The sequence below is a fragment of the Mycteria americana genome, chromosome 2 (genome assembly GCF_035582795.1).
Source record: "Mycteria americana isolate JAX WOST 10 ecotype Jacksonville Zoo and Gardens chromosome 2, USCA_MyAme_1.0, whole genome shotgun sequence".
Lineage (NCBI taxonomy): Eukaryota > Metazoa > Chordata > Aves > Ciconiiformes > Ciconiidae > Mycteria > Mycteria americana.
Genome location: NC_134366.1, coordinates 95,926,755 through 95,943,010, shown reverse-complemented (window position 1 = coordinate 95,943,010; position 16,256 = coordinate 95,926,755). Strand labels below are relative to the sequence as shown.

The window sequence follows — 16,256 nt, the reverse complement described above, 5'->3', positions numbered from 1 at the left end:
TTAATATCCTTTTTGTGTCAGCTGCTAGTTCAAGATGGCCCAGAAAAAAAGGTATAAGGAACCTGCTGTAGAAAGCAGTGGTATTATCAATCAAGTCTTAATATTATGTCTCAATCCAATCTCTAAAAATGAGGAATGGTCTAAACCTGAAACATGATTTAAGAGCAGAAAAGGGGGAGGAAAGAGTACAGAAAGCTAATCAATGCAAGAGATCTAAAATAAAAAAATTATAAGAAGGGTGTGAGAATTCTGAGGAGAAAGAAAAAAAATCAGTGAACGGAGGAGGATGAACCAAGAGAGACTTTCACCCAGCTTACACTGTAAATCACCTTGCAGGACAGCTGATCCACACGTCAGGGTAGGGACTCATTCAGCGGGACAGGCAGAGGTGAGCACGCTACTATAGTAAGGACTTCTTCTGAGCTGTGAAAACTATGCCGTGAAGCTCAACTGTGTTTTGACACGTGGAAATACTAATTGCTGCATCTGCCCTTCCCCATACTGGTGAAAGACTTATTTTGCCCTGGGGAGGTTCTGCCAGTCAAAAACCAGTAACTTCACACCTCAACCAGCACAGAGCCCACACACTCTTCCCAGCGAGCACAGGTCCCCTTCCAGTTACCAGTTCTGGCCCCCGCGCTGCTGCTGCCTGCCTTCCCCAACGTGACAGAGGGACAGACTGACTGCATAACACACTTGACATCCTTAGTCATGCCCTCTCTTCAGAGGGGCTTAACCTTTCACTTTTTAATGCTTACGTGCGGGCTTTGGCAACTGGTCGCAGAATTCATTTTGAAGGAAATCATGTTGTATCGTTATGGGAAAACAGTATGTGGTCTTGACATGGAGTTTTGTAAAGAAACCTGCTCAATTTTTACATAGGTATTGTAGGGAACAGAAGCATAAAGCCAACTGCCTGTAGACAGTTATAATAATGCCATGTTATTTGTGTGGGAAATATCTATGTTTCAATTAGCAAGACCTTGTTTCTAGAACTGACCATCTTGCAATGACACATTCTTATCTATGTTGGCATGTGAATGTACTGAACTTCTTCATTTACATTGTTTTAGCATAATACAATTTCTTGATTCTATCAATTCTGCCCAAGACTATAGCTCTTAAAATACTTTCAGGTCTGAAGATATTTCATGCAAAAAATACAAAGACCAACAAAACAAGTCATATTGTAACACAAAGGACATACAGGGTAAAGCCTGACATTAATCTTGGTAAGAGCTTGGAGTCAGGACTTCAAAGTGGAACACGCTCCCCACCCCCTCCACTCCCCCACCGCAACAACAAAAAGATGCCCCCAAGCCAAAAAAAGAAAGTGACAAGCAAGGAAAAGAAAAGGAAAAACCACAACCCCACAAACAAAGAACAGCACTTCTCTTTGTAGAAATTATTTTTGTTCTAAAGGGCACTGTCAAATTCCAGGTATTTGTCATTATTAACAACTACTTCAGTCGATTTACTGTAAGCTAGTTGTAAAATGGTGAGCTGCTAATTCTCAGAAATGGTAGAGAAGAACCGCATTTCTTTGTCCAGAAAGCCTTCAGAACAAAACCTGAAGTGAGCACTGTAAGTGGAAAGACAAGCTTATGACAATACAAGCGTGGCCTCACCTGCACGTGACAAATTGCCACGCAGCAAGTGAGTATCTACCGTGTCCAGCCACGCAAACAAAATCAGCTGCTATTCAGCATCCTATAGTCTTATCAATAGCAAATGAGTACTGCCGCAGAAGGGAGGCAGGAAAGAAAGCATGTGAAAAAAAAAATCACTTCGAAGAAGCACTGACTGCACTTCTCTACTTCCACCCATTCTGCCAAATGCACACAAAGTATCTCTGACAGTTTATTTAAGAAATTGAGGAGGAAAAGGGAAAATTAACACGTTTTTCCTCCACGCCTCTAAGATTCCTGGAAATTGTAGAGCTCCAGGCAAGGCCCAAGGGTGGGCCACGGTTTCCCCAGATCTCTCAGCCAATGCAACAGCCAGTAGAAGGCAACATTCAGTGACGGGCAGGAAGGGCAGCAGGTACCACTGAGTGAGTGCAAGACAGTCCCCGTAAATGCTATGCAGAACCTGGAAGGGAAGACCACCGGAACAAGTCTTCCCAGAAATTTGGTCACTACCAAGTATGGAAACAGTTGCCCAGGATCAGGCGGCCAGTAACTGCAATTGTCACCATCTTTCATGAACAGTCTAGGCTACTTCAACAAAAGTAACCCAGAAGAACTGAATTAAGGACATTTCTTGTGAAACGTAGAGCTGTGCTGCTGCCGCTGCTGTGAGAGACCAGGCAGGCTGCATGGGCACCTTCGCCAGCGGTGGAGCCTGCAGGGCCACCCGCTCCACACAGCACAGCTGTGTCCTGCTGGGCTGTGACAACTGTGCAGCCACGAGCTCCGTGAAGAGCTGGGCACAAATGGGTTACACCAAGGCAAGTTGAAAAGGGCTAACTCTCAGATCCTTAGCTGTGCAATGCTAACTAGCCTTATACATGCTCTTCCTCTTCAGTCAACACTCATTAGCTTTGGACATGTTGCAATGCAGTCCCTGAAGAGGGAGAAGAACCGAATTCACATGAACCAGCATGGAGATCATGCACAGAGAACTTAAAACTTCAACAAAACATAATTTACACTCTGCCAGATGATTTAGAAACAATGGATATGCATCATTAATGCCTTTTCCAAGCAGTAGATCAGTAGAATACTCACACTGACAGCTGTCAATAGAAGGGATGGAGTATACCTTAAACATCTTATGAAAAAAATCAAAGTACTCTCTGGTGGGAAAAAAAAAAAAAAGAAAAATCAAAGCAATACTGTGTTTCCTCTTGTCTTTAAACACACTAAAACTTCTAGAAGATGATAGAACTTCAGCTGCTTTTGAGCTCTATTTCTTGGTTGCTGATTTGTTTCTTTAACATATTCCAGTTTGGATGTTTTACAACCTTTCAGTAAAAATGCCCAGCTCCATTAAGAATACATCTCTTTTGAAGAAGAAGAAAAAAAAGAAAGAACAAAAAACCCAGATTTTAATTCCATCTGCCCACTTTGTACAGCTAGTGGAATGTGGCAGGAGCCTCTCACTCATTCTGCTGCTTTCGTTAACAACCAGGAAATTTCACATGCTCCAAACTTCCACATTAGGGCAACAGGGAAGAAATCAGCCATGGAAAGGCTTTGGAAAGGCTCATAGGACGTGTCTGTGCAGCTCACTAGCCATTGCCACCACTGCTGATTTTCAATTATCAGAAACTTATTAAAATTATTAACATTCTATGAAGTTAGCACTTGGCTGGGATGCCAAAAGAACTGTAAATTGATGCTTGCTTTAAAACATGATCACTTCAAGTTAGCCAGTATGCAAGTACTTTGTTTAGAGAACTCAGTCCTTGCCATACCCTGTTTTTTACAGGAATGCACACCAAAGATACTGGGTGATTCAGGGAAATAGGAAGGGGATAGTATTCTTCAGTCTTCAAAGCTATAATTTTTAAAATTAACTGTAAGCAGTTGAAAGTTGCCATTCCCCAGCAGGCGCTTAGCCTCCTATACAAAAGTAAAGGCAAACCTGATTCCATACAAAAAATATACAACTGGTGGAGGACTTATTTTCCTCCTTAAGAGGGGCTGGTTCTTGGCAGGGTAGTACAAGCAATCTCGTAGTCCTATCATCTAGACAAAGCAAAGTTGCAATATCTAGCAATCAACTTTTCTTCACTGATGAATCATCTTTACTTAAAGAAAAACCCAAAAGAGGATAGGGGATGGAAAGCAATACACCTCAATCACACTGCTGAAGCTGGCAGGAGGTCTTTAAAGTGTATTTTTGAAAACCAGTGGAAAGAGAAGGAAAAAGCAATAAAAACTGAGCAGCTCAGTAGACTACTATTAGTTTAAACATTAGTGTGCAGCAAGATTAGGGGAAAGAGAAGAGAGTACAAATAAAAAAAAGTTCATACACCATGTATCCTTCTTCATTCAGCCCACATGTTATTTCCTCTTGGCACATGTTAAGTGCATACGCTCCATATACAAACCACATGATAAAATGAGCAGAGTGATGTACTGAGTCTATATTACTTAGATAAACATCAAGTGAGGGAATTCTGTGGTGGTTAGACAATAAGGTTAGGAAAATATATTTCTTAGGATTCCCAAACCAAGGAATCAAAAAAATAACGATGCTATTTTTCTCTTCTGGTTAACCTTAAGTAGAAATTAAGGGTTCATGTTCATTTCTTCTATGGATTGAGACATGTTACTTTTGAGCATGTTTATTCAACAGATAACATCTTTACAGCACAGCATGTATTTAAAACATTACTAAATACAGCTTCTAAAATTATGTCAACTGATGCTTTTTTGTTGAGACAGCACAACTTTAAATTCTGATTACTTTATGGGAGCATAAAAAAATGAGATTGGCCCCAGAGCAGATGATCTCAGCTGTACCCTCAACATCAATTAAGTCAAGTTCACAACTGCACTTTATTTCTGATAGAAAAGCCTAAGAAATTCACCTTTACATAGGTAAACTGCAGGACAGTCGATCCTTAGAACTTCACACCTGAAATTGCAGTTGGGTCAATTTTTTTTTCCAGCTTACTCTCATACACCGCTAAGCAGTTGGGATGGCCCCTTCAGTTCTACCTCATGGATGGGGTCTGCCTACAGCACGAGTCTTCAGCTGAGTGTGCGAGTTTTGACAGGTCTGATAGTTTCAAAGTTCAGCAAATGTGGGGGGGAAATTAGGTGCCACTGTAACTACTTTTACACTTTTTTTTTTTTTTAAATCAGTAATAAAATATCAGCTCCATCTACCACAGAGGTTCTGTAAAGCAGGTGGCTAAGTGCTTTGAAACCTATGGAAATATTTAGACAAACGTTACACTACTCAACTGGTTTGCTTTGTTTCTTGAGTAAAAATAGTTCAACTTTTATAAACAGTCGTTGTTTCTCATAGGCATCTTATTTTTCTAGACACTGTTTGCCTATGATTTACCCCTCACTGTTCCTACCTAGAGGAAATTTGGTTTCCACAGCCTTTTCTAACTATTTAGGTTAAACACATCCCTTTACTGTATTACAAGAGTGTGTTTTCCAAGAAGTTGACCATCAGTAAACCCTAATACACTTTACAGAGCTAACATTTCATATCTATATGCAAATGAAAACATATCAAGATAAAAAAAATTAATGAAAATGACAATTGTAAGGCTCTATCTTTAATGACCAGCTTATTTCAGCCTTTTTTCTTTCTTAACTCTTAAGTTATTTCAAGCATAAATATACTTATTTACACATTGTAAACATATGGAAACATATGCAAAGACCAATAATCTCACACTATGAGGCTCTCTGTGTCCATTCTGTCACCTGCACCTTGTTTCCTTGCACCCAATTCTGTAAGTTGCACACCATTTATAACCTCTTGACTCTTAACACCCCTACTGGATTTACGCTAGCATAGCTGATAAATCCTCTCAGTACATGCATGTAACTTATGCAGACACATTTTTTTTTAAAAAAACTTTTTTTTTTTAAAGTCTGAATTTCAACAGACTAGCACACCTTTGCACATCTGGAGGCAGACTCCTCCTTGGAAAGAAAGGAACTTAAAGGAGGGATGATGCATCATCACAGTTAGTCCCACCACATAAAACACTGAACTGCACGCTACCAGGCTGATCCTGTCAATCCATCCCATACTTAGAGGTCTGCTTTTATATAAATCTGATCTCTGTGATAGTTCCTACCAACTTTAAATAATGAGAAAAAGAAATTTCCAGCTTCCAGGGAAGACACAAAGTGGTTTATTCTAGTCTAGGGAAGACCTATGACAACAGATTTTAGAGCTGAAACATTTTCAGATAGACATTCTAATTTATTATAGTTTCTGGGAGAGAGAAAAAGGTGAGTTATGCATTCCTAACACTAAATATGCAGATAAACAAATTACAACATGATTGTAACTACATAAAATGAAAGAGATTTTTAGATCATGTCAAAAATCCTTTGAAAGTGCACACATGTCCCCTGCTTCTGCAAATTCTCTTTCCTATTCCACCAGCAAACAAAGTACTTGAGTAAAGGTCCTCCACTGGTCGGTGAAATTCTTGCCATTTGGTATCAGGAGATATATCACAGTCTTTTAGCTAAAACTATTTAGCTGGGAAAATCAGTGATAGAAATAGTATATGCCTCTCTACAAAAGGTAGCTTGACAGGATCATCACCTAAGTGAGCAGTTTTTGATGGGTAGTGGGAAAGAAAGTAAGCTCCTTCAGGAGATAGACTCCCTTTCCATATTTCACCAGGACAGCTCCTGGGGACTACCTTTTCTTTTTATTAGTTTTTTGCAGCTGTTCATCCATACGCTACACCAGACTTTCACTCCATTAGTTTTATTTAATAGTTTATACTCCATCTACCATGCCTCTCAAAAGGAAGACAAATCAAATAAGTACATTGCTATTTTGGCATACCAGAAACTACAAAAAAAGGCTTTAGTCAGTTATAAATAAAACAAAAGAGTTGATATCTCTGTAAAGTTAGTACTGAGTTTACAAGCTTTAAAGTACCTACCACTCAATACCACTCAGCCTTGGCTGATGTTCAACATCCCACACAGCATTTAGCTCTGGTGGATCTAATATTATTATAAGATGACTTTACAGAATAAGGGTATTAATGCAGCATTCAAATTAAAGGTTTCATAGCTGTTAAGAATTGATTTCAGGACTCTGTGTTGGTCTAGCAGCACTAATAATATCAATAGATACAGAGGGCATTTTCCTATAGGCATTCACGAAGTCAGTAAATGCTGCAGGAAGAATACAGAAATCGGGAAGAGGGCTGGTTGAATCCTGCCAACTCCTACTGCAGGATTCATTCACAGGGTAGCTCTTCTCACACACATCTTTTTTCATACTTTGATACCCCAAGTAGTCCATTCCTAACATACAGCTTCAAAGACAAACCTCTCCGTCAGCTTTTCCTTTGGTCTCGTATCTTCTGTTTTCCCTTACCTAGCAGTCCTGCAACTACAAGTCAACTGCTGTGTGCCCACACCAGTTATGCTACCTAGCTATCACACACTGTATACTGCATTGCAAATACGTTTCTACATGTACTTTCTCAGATTTACTGATGATTCCCAACAGATTATTGTGGTGAGTATGCGCTACAGCTTGTCAGAATATTTTTAACTGAAGGAAAACTTTTTCAAGATATGTCAGTTCATAAAAGCTAAGGTATGTCATGGATACATACTGATTAATGATATTTTTACCACAAAGCTCAAGAGGGAGTCTGGCACTGAAAATCCTACTAAACCTCATATTAACAATCTGACAATAAATGCTCCTATATAATTGTATTTCACACATATATTTACAGCAAAAATTAATTTCTTTTGTTCAGTAAACTCTAACTGTGACACTATCTCTGGCTACATCAAATGATGCAACTGAAACAAGACGACAGAGGAGGTCTCTGTCCCCAGAAAGCCTTAGCATAGTAACTTAGAACTGGAAGGACATCACTGGAAATTAAATATGACAGAGAACAATAACGGTCTAAAAGGTGGTATCAGGCTAAATTCAAGCTACTCTCCTAAATGTTGGCTGAATCAGATTCGTAAGCCAACACATTTTTAATCAACTTCTAGCATGTGGTTCTGGTAAAAAAAAAAAAAAAGTACATGCAGTGATCCCTTAGTTTGTGAAATTAAGCAGTTAAGTGCCAGAATTTTAACTGTGCTACTTTAATTTACAACATTGTGTGTGCATTATGAAAAATAACATTTTTTAACTAAATTGTACACGCAACATGAATACCAAGAAAACCAGATATTTCATCAGAATAAATCATACTATTTAGTCCATCAATAAATGAGAGATAAAGGTCCTCCTTCGCAACAGACTGATGGTTTGCAGTTCCCAGGTACAGAATTTAACTACTTTCTCCAATGTATTGGAGAAAGGGACAGCTGGCACCATTACTCTTATTAAACCATTAAAATGCCAGAACAAAAATACCTTCCGTAGAAAACACAACATTATTTTCTCTAACTTTATGAAAAGAATGGAAACAAATATTTTTTCAATTAAAATTCAATAAATCCTAATTCATTGGAACAAAAAAATTACACATGTGCTTTCTTAGAAAAACAGGAGGAATGCAATATGTAATATAATACATCTTAATCCCTACATCCTCATAGCTCCAAATTATTTGGAACTTGTTCTAAGTTGCGACACTAATGGAAAAATCTCAATTCAAATAAATAAAAAAGTCAGATAAGTTATTAAGTGCCTCAGGTTTTTACAAACATCCGCCAAGTGTTCTTTGCTTTGCTCCAACTGTTCCTCAGCAGTCCACCCCAATACTCAAGACGACAACCACATGTATGAAGAGACTGGCTTGGCGAAGCAAGGAACTCATGGTGGAGTTCCGATGCAAAAAGGCTGTATGTATGAGGTGTAAGCAGGGACAAGGTGATCAAGGAGGAATTTAGAAACACCACATGGGCATGTAAGGATTGTGTCAGGTTAAACAAAGTTCAATGGGAGTTAAGACTTGCATGGAATGTCAAGGGCAACAAGAGCAGCTTCTACTGCTACAATAGCAATGAAAGGTCGAACAGGAAAAATGTAAGCCTGTTGCTCAATTGGGCAAGTGATCTAGTGCCAGCAGACACAGATGATGCTGAGGGACTTTGTCTCAGTCTTCATCAACAAGGTCTCAAAGGCATCTGGTGTTTAGCAAAGGGGTCCAAGAACTACCAGCAGTAGATGCGGCCTGAGTCAGGGATGACTTGCAAGATCTCAACCTATATAAATTCATGGGATCAGACAAGCTGCATCCACGGACACCGAGGTAACTGGCCACTCTTCATCTCTGAGGAGTCACAGAGATGAAAGAAGGTCCTCAGTAACTGCAGGAAAACAAATGTGGGAACTACAGGCCAGTCAATCGCACTTAAGTTCCTGGGAAAGTTATGGAGTTAGTCCTCTTGGAATGCACTTTTCTGGACATATGGAGGAGAAGAAGGTGACTGAGAAGAGTCAGCATGGATTTGCCAACACTAAATCATTCCTGACCAACCCAATTGCCTTCTATAATAAAATGAGTAGTTTTAATGATGAGGGGAAAGCAGGGGATGTCATTTATCTCAAGGCTTTCAACACTGTCTCACTGCAAGTTAGGATGTTACAGTCTGTCTCTTCAGGTAGGCAACCAGATGTCTAAAAAGCCAGTTGGATGATCAAGCCCAGAGAGTAAATGTTTCATGGACCTTACTTCACCACGAGGCCGGTAACAAGTGAAATATCACACGGGTTGATCCTGGGACCTGTCCTGTTTAACACCTGAATCAACGACCAAGGGGAGGCAACAGAGTGCAGTCTGTAAAGTTTGCAGGTAACACCAAATTCAGAGAAACAGTTGATAAACTTGAGGGCAGGGCTGCTGTCCAGAGCGACCTAGATGGACTGGAGGAATGGGCCAGGACCAGCCTCTTGAAATTAAGTGTACACATGCGGAGTCCTGCACCTGGAAAGAACAACCCCATGCAACAGCACAGGCTGGTTTTTAATCACAGAGGAAAATAAGTCACCCACCTTTAAATGACACATTCAGCACCAAATTGTGAACAAACTTTGCAAGCCTAGTAGTATTTAACTTGTCTGGAATACAGTCCAGGTTACTATATAACAGCACTGAATGCACTTTTTTTTTTTTTTCATACCATTATATATTAAAAACAGAGGTTTCCATTAAGAGATTACACAATCCGTAGCCTACTTCTGGAAAAGTTTTTTTGTGCTTACCCCTTACCTTTGTATGCAATAACTGGGTGCTCAGCTCTGTGGCAGTGGGTATCTTCTGTTGTTGTTGGCTCCAATATTCCTAATACTCCAAGTCCTGCCAACAGCAGTGTGAGGAGGCAGCTTCCTTTCATGGTGGTCATGCTGTCCTCCATAGCAGTCACTTCTTTTAACTGGCTACTCTTCTTGCACTCATGTGGGAAAAGCACCTGGAGAATTCAAAGAAACTTACTCAAGCACAAGAGCAAACCACAGAAAAAATTATACAATTTTTGATGCTTAAAACAAAACATCATTGCTTTCTGTCTGTGTAGCGTACTTTTGAGGAGTCAAATACTATCAGCTGCTCCTCTAATTTCTTCATAAACTTATCATCAGTTACACAATTTAGGAAAACCCATTTCTTTTATCACTCAGCAAGATTCAAAAACTGTTATTCATTCCCCCTCTCTTCTACTTTAAAGTTTCATTTTGTAATACGTGTGGGGAAAATAATGTTCTGCAACATTTTTTTTTAAATGTATCTAAATCTATATTCCACGTTCACTTGGATCCACTGCCCCTCGCCCTGCTTTCCTCACAAAGGAAAGAGTGCTTTGATTCCTTGCGAGTATAAGGTAGGAAAGTAATTGCTCCTTCACATTACTGACTGTTTTGACAAAACAACAGCCCTAGAGCATGTATTTTTTGCCTATCCGTAGAGTATGTGTAGCACAGCACAGCAAGTGGTAGGACAAGGTTAACCTCAATGCTCTGACAACATACTTTTGCTTTACAGGAGGGAGGGTCACCGGTTCTGACATTGGCTTAATCCCTACCCGTTTGCCAAGGCTGACGACAAGGTTGCATATTGCAGATTCTAATGCTGAAGACCCTTTTCTACTAAAATCTAGACATCAATCAAAGATGTAATGGTTTTCATTCAGTACCAGAATAAAGTTGAAGTTTCAACTCCCTGATTTTTTGAAACATCCAATAACCAGACGCTTATTTTATAACTAACAGAATATTCACAGTGTCAATACCGTTTTAGATCCAACCCAATTCGTTTAGCTTCATCATAACATCCCAAGTAGTAACAACCTAATGCTGTGACCCAAAAAACTTCCGCCACTAGCAGCTTTACTGAGTCCCACAAGCTTGCGTGCTGACAGCACGCAGTTATGAGACATCACTGCCTTTCGGGGGGGAAGACTGGAGATTTGAGACAACTCCATAATGGCAGAAATGTCATTCTGCTAATTAATGGAGCAAGTCAGGAAAAAATAATCAGCAATATTGACTTCTAAATACATTTGATCTCAATGAACTTCAGTATGCTGTTTAATAAGGTGGAAACTTTCTCTTTGTGCAAAATAAATATCCTAAACACGTGAAACAAAGGGCTGTTAATTAAAAGATACTCCACAGTAAGACCAGTGTGTTTCAAAAGCTACACTCAGAAAGCAGAATGGGTAGTAAACATTGCTCCCTAACACTACTGTAGCACTAGCCATCATAAGATGAACTGCTCTTCTCTTACCACTTTATTTTGCTGTCTTTAGAAGCCTTCCAGCTAAGACCTGGACTCATCTAATCCTCATTAATTTAAACTAAAATAAATAGATCAAAGACATAATACATCTGAGCGGTACATAAATTTAATAGTCAATTTTAGCTTCTCTGCTAAATTCGCTTATGTTTCAGAAAAAAAGGAGAGGAAGCTTCTAGGCAGTTAAATTCATATTCCTACCTTTCTAAGTAGTATATCTTATGATGTTATGTTCCAATATGAATCTGTCCCTATAAATTGCTTGTGGCTCACAGCAGGCAGTATCTGCTCATAGAAATTCTGCGCACTCATGTATATGGGAGCATAAAGCGCCTGTTCCAATGTTTTAGTAGTTCATTTTCTGCAGGGGTGACATTTTGAGCATTATGCACTATTCTTATCCAAATTCAACCAGTTTATGTGGGTTATATCATAGCTAATGGATATTACTAACTTACAGATCATACAAGTACATTACTAACAGCTAGTTCTAATTCAGGTTTCTGTAAGATTATGTATGTGTATTTAGGAAGCAAAATGAAGGACAGATACCACATCACAGACTCTCAAAAGCTGTTTTTCTTGCACACAGTACAGCAGCAGGTATTCCAACACCTAGGAATATGGTACTTTCACATTAAAGAAATACAAACTTTATTTCTTTTAATTTGTAAAGTCTCAGAAATACCCATAAATGTGTGGATATAATGGACAGAAATTAAACAAGAATAAAATGAAACATTTGTATTGGAAGCTCAGCCTTCTCTGTCTCCCTGGCTGTAAATGAAGCTCCATGGTCTTTATGTGACCAGGCTCCTCTATCCCAGCCAAGTTTCAAAAAACAGCTCTACCCAGGACACAACAAAAAGAGAATCCTGTTTCTCCAGAAAGAAAGAAAAGGACCAGTACTTTCATCCGGATACTGAATCTGTACATATTTATGGATGCCGTGGTTTCCATTACAAAAAGGATACTAACTTTCATGGGATTAATCCTGGTATTAATAAGGACTAAGATGTAAATGTTGACAGGTCTGATGTCTTGTATCCTGCAGGTATCGAGAGGATTTCTCCCCACCTATCCCCTGTATGCAGAACTCGGTAACAGAAGCAAAGATTCCTTCACAACAATACCTTTCCTCAGCCTCTAAATCCAAACAGCATCCTCTGGAAAGACAGGCTACCTACACGCCATAGTTGGTCTCTGACATAGTTGTTTACATGTATAGTCAAGCTGTGGGAGAACTTTGGGGCCAAAGAATTTTCTTCCTACCTAGCTGAACTCCTTCTCTCACTGCATGTATCTCACATGGTAAAAATGGAGGCGGGAAACACTCCTTTCTCTCAATCAGAAGGTTAGAGACAAGGTTAGACTTTGAAGGAGAGACAAAGAAGGATACGAATGCACTTCTGATAAATCTCAGAGAAAAACAGTAACAGTTTAAGTTTCTCTCTGTTTCGACCTCTACCTGTTCAAATGTATTGTCCTCTTTTATTAAGTGTATTAATTGTTTTAGATGTATTAATTTAAATGTATTAAATACATTGCAGGGAACTGCAAGTAGAAGGTTACTTGAAACTACTCAGAGGAGAGTCTTCAGAGACCCTAATCAAACGACAGAACAGTAAATCAAGGCAGCAGACAGAAACCTCATCGGAAGTTCTCGCATGAGAAAAGGACAAGCTTTAATTCAGCTGAGCAACTGGGAGGAACAGGAACTCACTATCCACTTCATTACACTATGGTATGCGTAGAAGGAGAAAGAAAAAGGAGTCTGAAGACTGCACCTAATACACTGCTAGAGTAAAAAAAATAAAAATAAAAAAACCAAACCAACCAACCAAAAAAAACCTCAACCAACCAAAAAACCAAAACACACAAACAAAAACCAACACCCACCCCCAAGAACCAAAAAACCCACACACCTCCAACCCCCTCAAAAAAACAAAAAACCCCAACAAACAAAACACACACCTTCAACATGTACCCACAGCATGAACAGATGGACGCCTTAGAAAAGCCGTCAAAACCAAATCCTTTTCCACAGAATTTGCAGGGGTTAGGTTGCTCCCTCCTTCGCACCCTTGAGTAAGGATCGCCGCACAAGTTCCATCTCTGCCTGAGATACCGGCTGTAAGAGAGAGCCTGTGCAGGCAGCACCTGAACCCCCTACCCACGCAGCTCTGAAACGCTGCAACTGAGAGTCAGAAGTCTTGAAGCAGGCAAAGGAGTCTCTCCTGAAACAGGCCCTTCTCCTTACTGAAAGTGCAACTGCTGTGCCAAGAAGTGATTGTTACCCTGGAGCGTAAGACACAAAAGCCAAGAGAACCCTAAACATGAAAAGTTGAGGCTAGTTTCCTTGATTTCTGTATAAGCTCCATATGCAAATCTCTCTCAACAATGAAATATAATGGTCAAGTCAAAACTCTTTAAAACATATCCATAATAGTGACACTGACCATCTTTTTAACTATTGCTATACATTTGGGAACCAGCATATTGACCTATATTGTTTGTATAGTTTTTCTCACACAGATCTTTAATCAGACTTCCGACAAATCGCATTTTATAAGTCTGTAAAACAAACTGAGGATGCAAAAAGAAAAAAAAAGCAGAATTATAAAATGTAATATATTTCAATATATTGGTTTATTTCTATATGTAAAGGGTCTTGTGCACTTACTCTCTCCCTCATTCACTTTTTTTTGATCTAGCTTGCCTAGAAGAAATATAAAGATGAATGAGGCCCATTAGGTAAAGGTATTATTTTTTACAAATGTAGTGTTTAGTTTCTCCGTCAACAGTATTTTATGAGGGGAAAAAAAAATAGCAATTCAAGATTTTCTATTTTAGCTGAGCCAACAAAAGATACTTATTGCTAAAGGGAAAAAGGGTGAACAGCTAAGCATGCAAGGCATGTAACTGCTACTGCTAGGTCCAAGCAGATTCATTTAGAGACTATTCCCCCCAGGCACTGAAGTCATATATTTAAAATGAAATAATCAGGATGTCAATATTTCTAGACCAGTTAAAATACACCGTGTTGGAAGTACAACTTACCTCTGAATTATAAAGTACACTTTCTTTTGTTTAATTAAAATAAGCTGCTGTATAAAAAAAGAGAGTTGCCACGCTAACTGCAGCTGTCCAGCAACAAAGATGCTTTCAAATAATTATCTTTGCTGATTCTGTAAGTATAAGTTTAACCGCACTTTGAGTAAAGGATGAAGTGATCTTATGTCAATATGAGTATACAAAGAGCAGAGTCTGACGCAGTTAAAAGATGCCTGTTTCAGGACTAGTTCTAGGTACATGCAACCCCAGCAGGTCTGGGGTTTCTTTACATGCACACCAGTGTCTACTCTTGCAGATGCTGCTCATGTAATTTGCTGTGGGAGGCTCATTCCACTTCCCCTGGGCGCTTCGCTCCACTTCTTGGTTTGCAAAACGGTAAAAGTTTGATAAAAATTTACTCATGCTAACTAACTACTCTGGATAACATGCATCTTTGTGCACAAGCATGAACCTGAAAAAAAGTACTTGTCTAATGAAACAGACTATACATTGTATGGGTTCATTAGAACAGAATTATGAATCCAAAGCAAGATGTTGTCCCATATTGCTACTGTACACACTTTAAAATAGTTAGTAATAATAATTTCATCTTTGGTCGTGCCAATTTTATTAAAAATACCTAGTTTGTCTACTGTACTGCTAGCGGCACCTTTTTACAATTTATTAAAAGAATAGAACATTTGCTTGCTGCTGCAAGTGATGAGCCGACAGGGAGAATTGTTGTTTCCTCTTTAGCAAAAAAAGCCCACACTGTTGTGTATTGCTAGTAAGCATACAAACAAATCGGGAAAAAGGATACCAGCAGTCATATGGTCATAAAACTGGAATACATGGACACCCCTACAATGTAGCTCAGGGCCTTTTTCTGTAATGGCTCTTGATTTTTTAAAGCCAAACTCCTCAAATTCATACAAATCATTTGAGAGGAAGATTGCTAGAGAAAGGAATATGTAAAAAAGGCCCTGTCATCACACCTACCAAAAAATCTAGCTAAATTCTCAGGCAATGAGTACGCTCTCAATTCCCAGTCCTGGCAACCCCACTAATGACAAGCCCTGGAGCCCAGAAGGAAAAAAGGATGGAGGCGGCGGCGGGGGGCATCAGGAGCATTGCTTCAGTCTAAAATAACAGTGCTCCCCTCTCCTCCAGTGAAAAATGTGAATGTTGTGTGTCAAAGACATTCACATTTCACTTTTTTCACAAATGAACTGTGATTTTTTTTAAGTCACCCTTCTAATAATAATAATATATAGACACAAGGTGAATAGATATCAAAACTCATTTAAATCTTGTTTCAAAAAAAACAACCACTTGTTTTTACTATAGCGATTAATCCTGTTCCCCTGTCAAATGCACAAATAAAAGCTATACCTCTTTATAATATAATTACTTTGAAATACATCCCTTACTCAGTACAGCTTTAGAAAAACAATTTGTATATCACTCAGATACACAATTAGATTAGAGCAATAGCTCAAAGATCACCTCATTAAACATCAAGATGAGACTGGAGGCTACAGACCTTCTTCAGTGAAATAATCCAGCCGTACACTATCGTGTCTCATCACTGGGCCCAGCAATGCAGACCGTTTGCTATGCGGCAGAGTAGCATATCTAATTTGTATTCTCACGAAGTAACAGTCAGCTTCAATTAACAAACTGATTACCGAGTTCCTTCAACTTTTTTTTTAATATTGCCATTCATTTCTGCAGTGGCATGAATTTTAAGATCTGCAAGAGGCAGTCACCCATCAGCTGTCATTGACTAACACAGTCAAAAATCAATCCTTAAATTCATAGT

General features: G+C 39.1%; 1 protein-coding gene across 2 annotated transcripts in view; it reads right to left on the bottom strand.

Moving 5' to 3' along the window:
- Positions 1-16,256, bottom strand: part of SEMA5A (semaphorin 5A) — a 348,813-nt gene that overhangs the window by 234,210 nt on the left and 98,347 nt on the right. For both annotated transcript variants that reach the window (XM_075494040.1, XM_075494041.1), the window contains exon 3: positions 9,860-10,058. In XM_075494040.1, coding sequence (XP_075350155.1) covers positions 9,860-10,004 — 145 coding nt within the window. In that variant the 5' untranslated portion in view covers positions 10,005-10,058. The remainder of the gene's footprint in view (positions 1-9,859; positions 10,059-16,256) is intronic.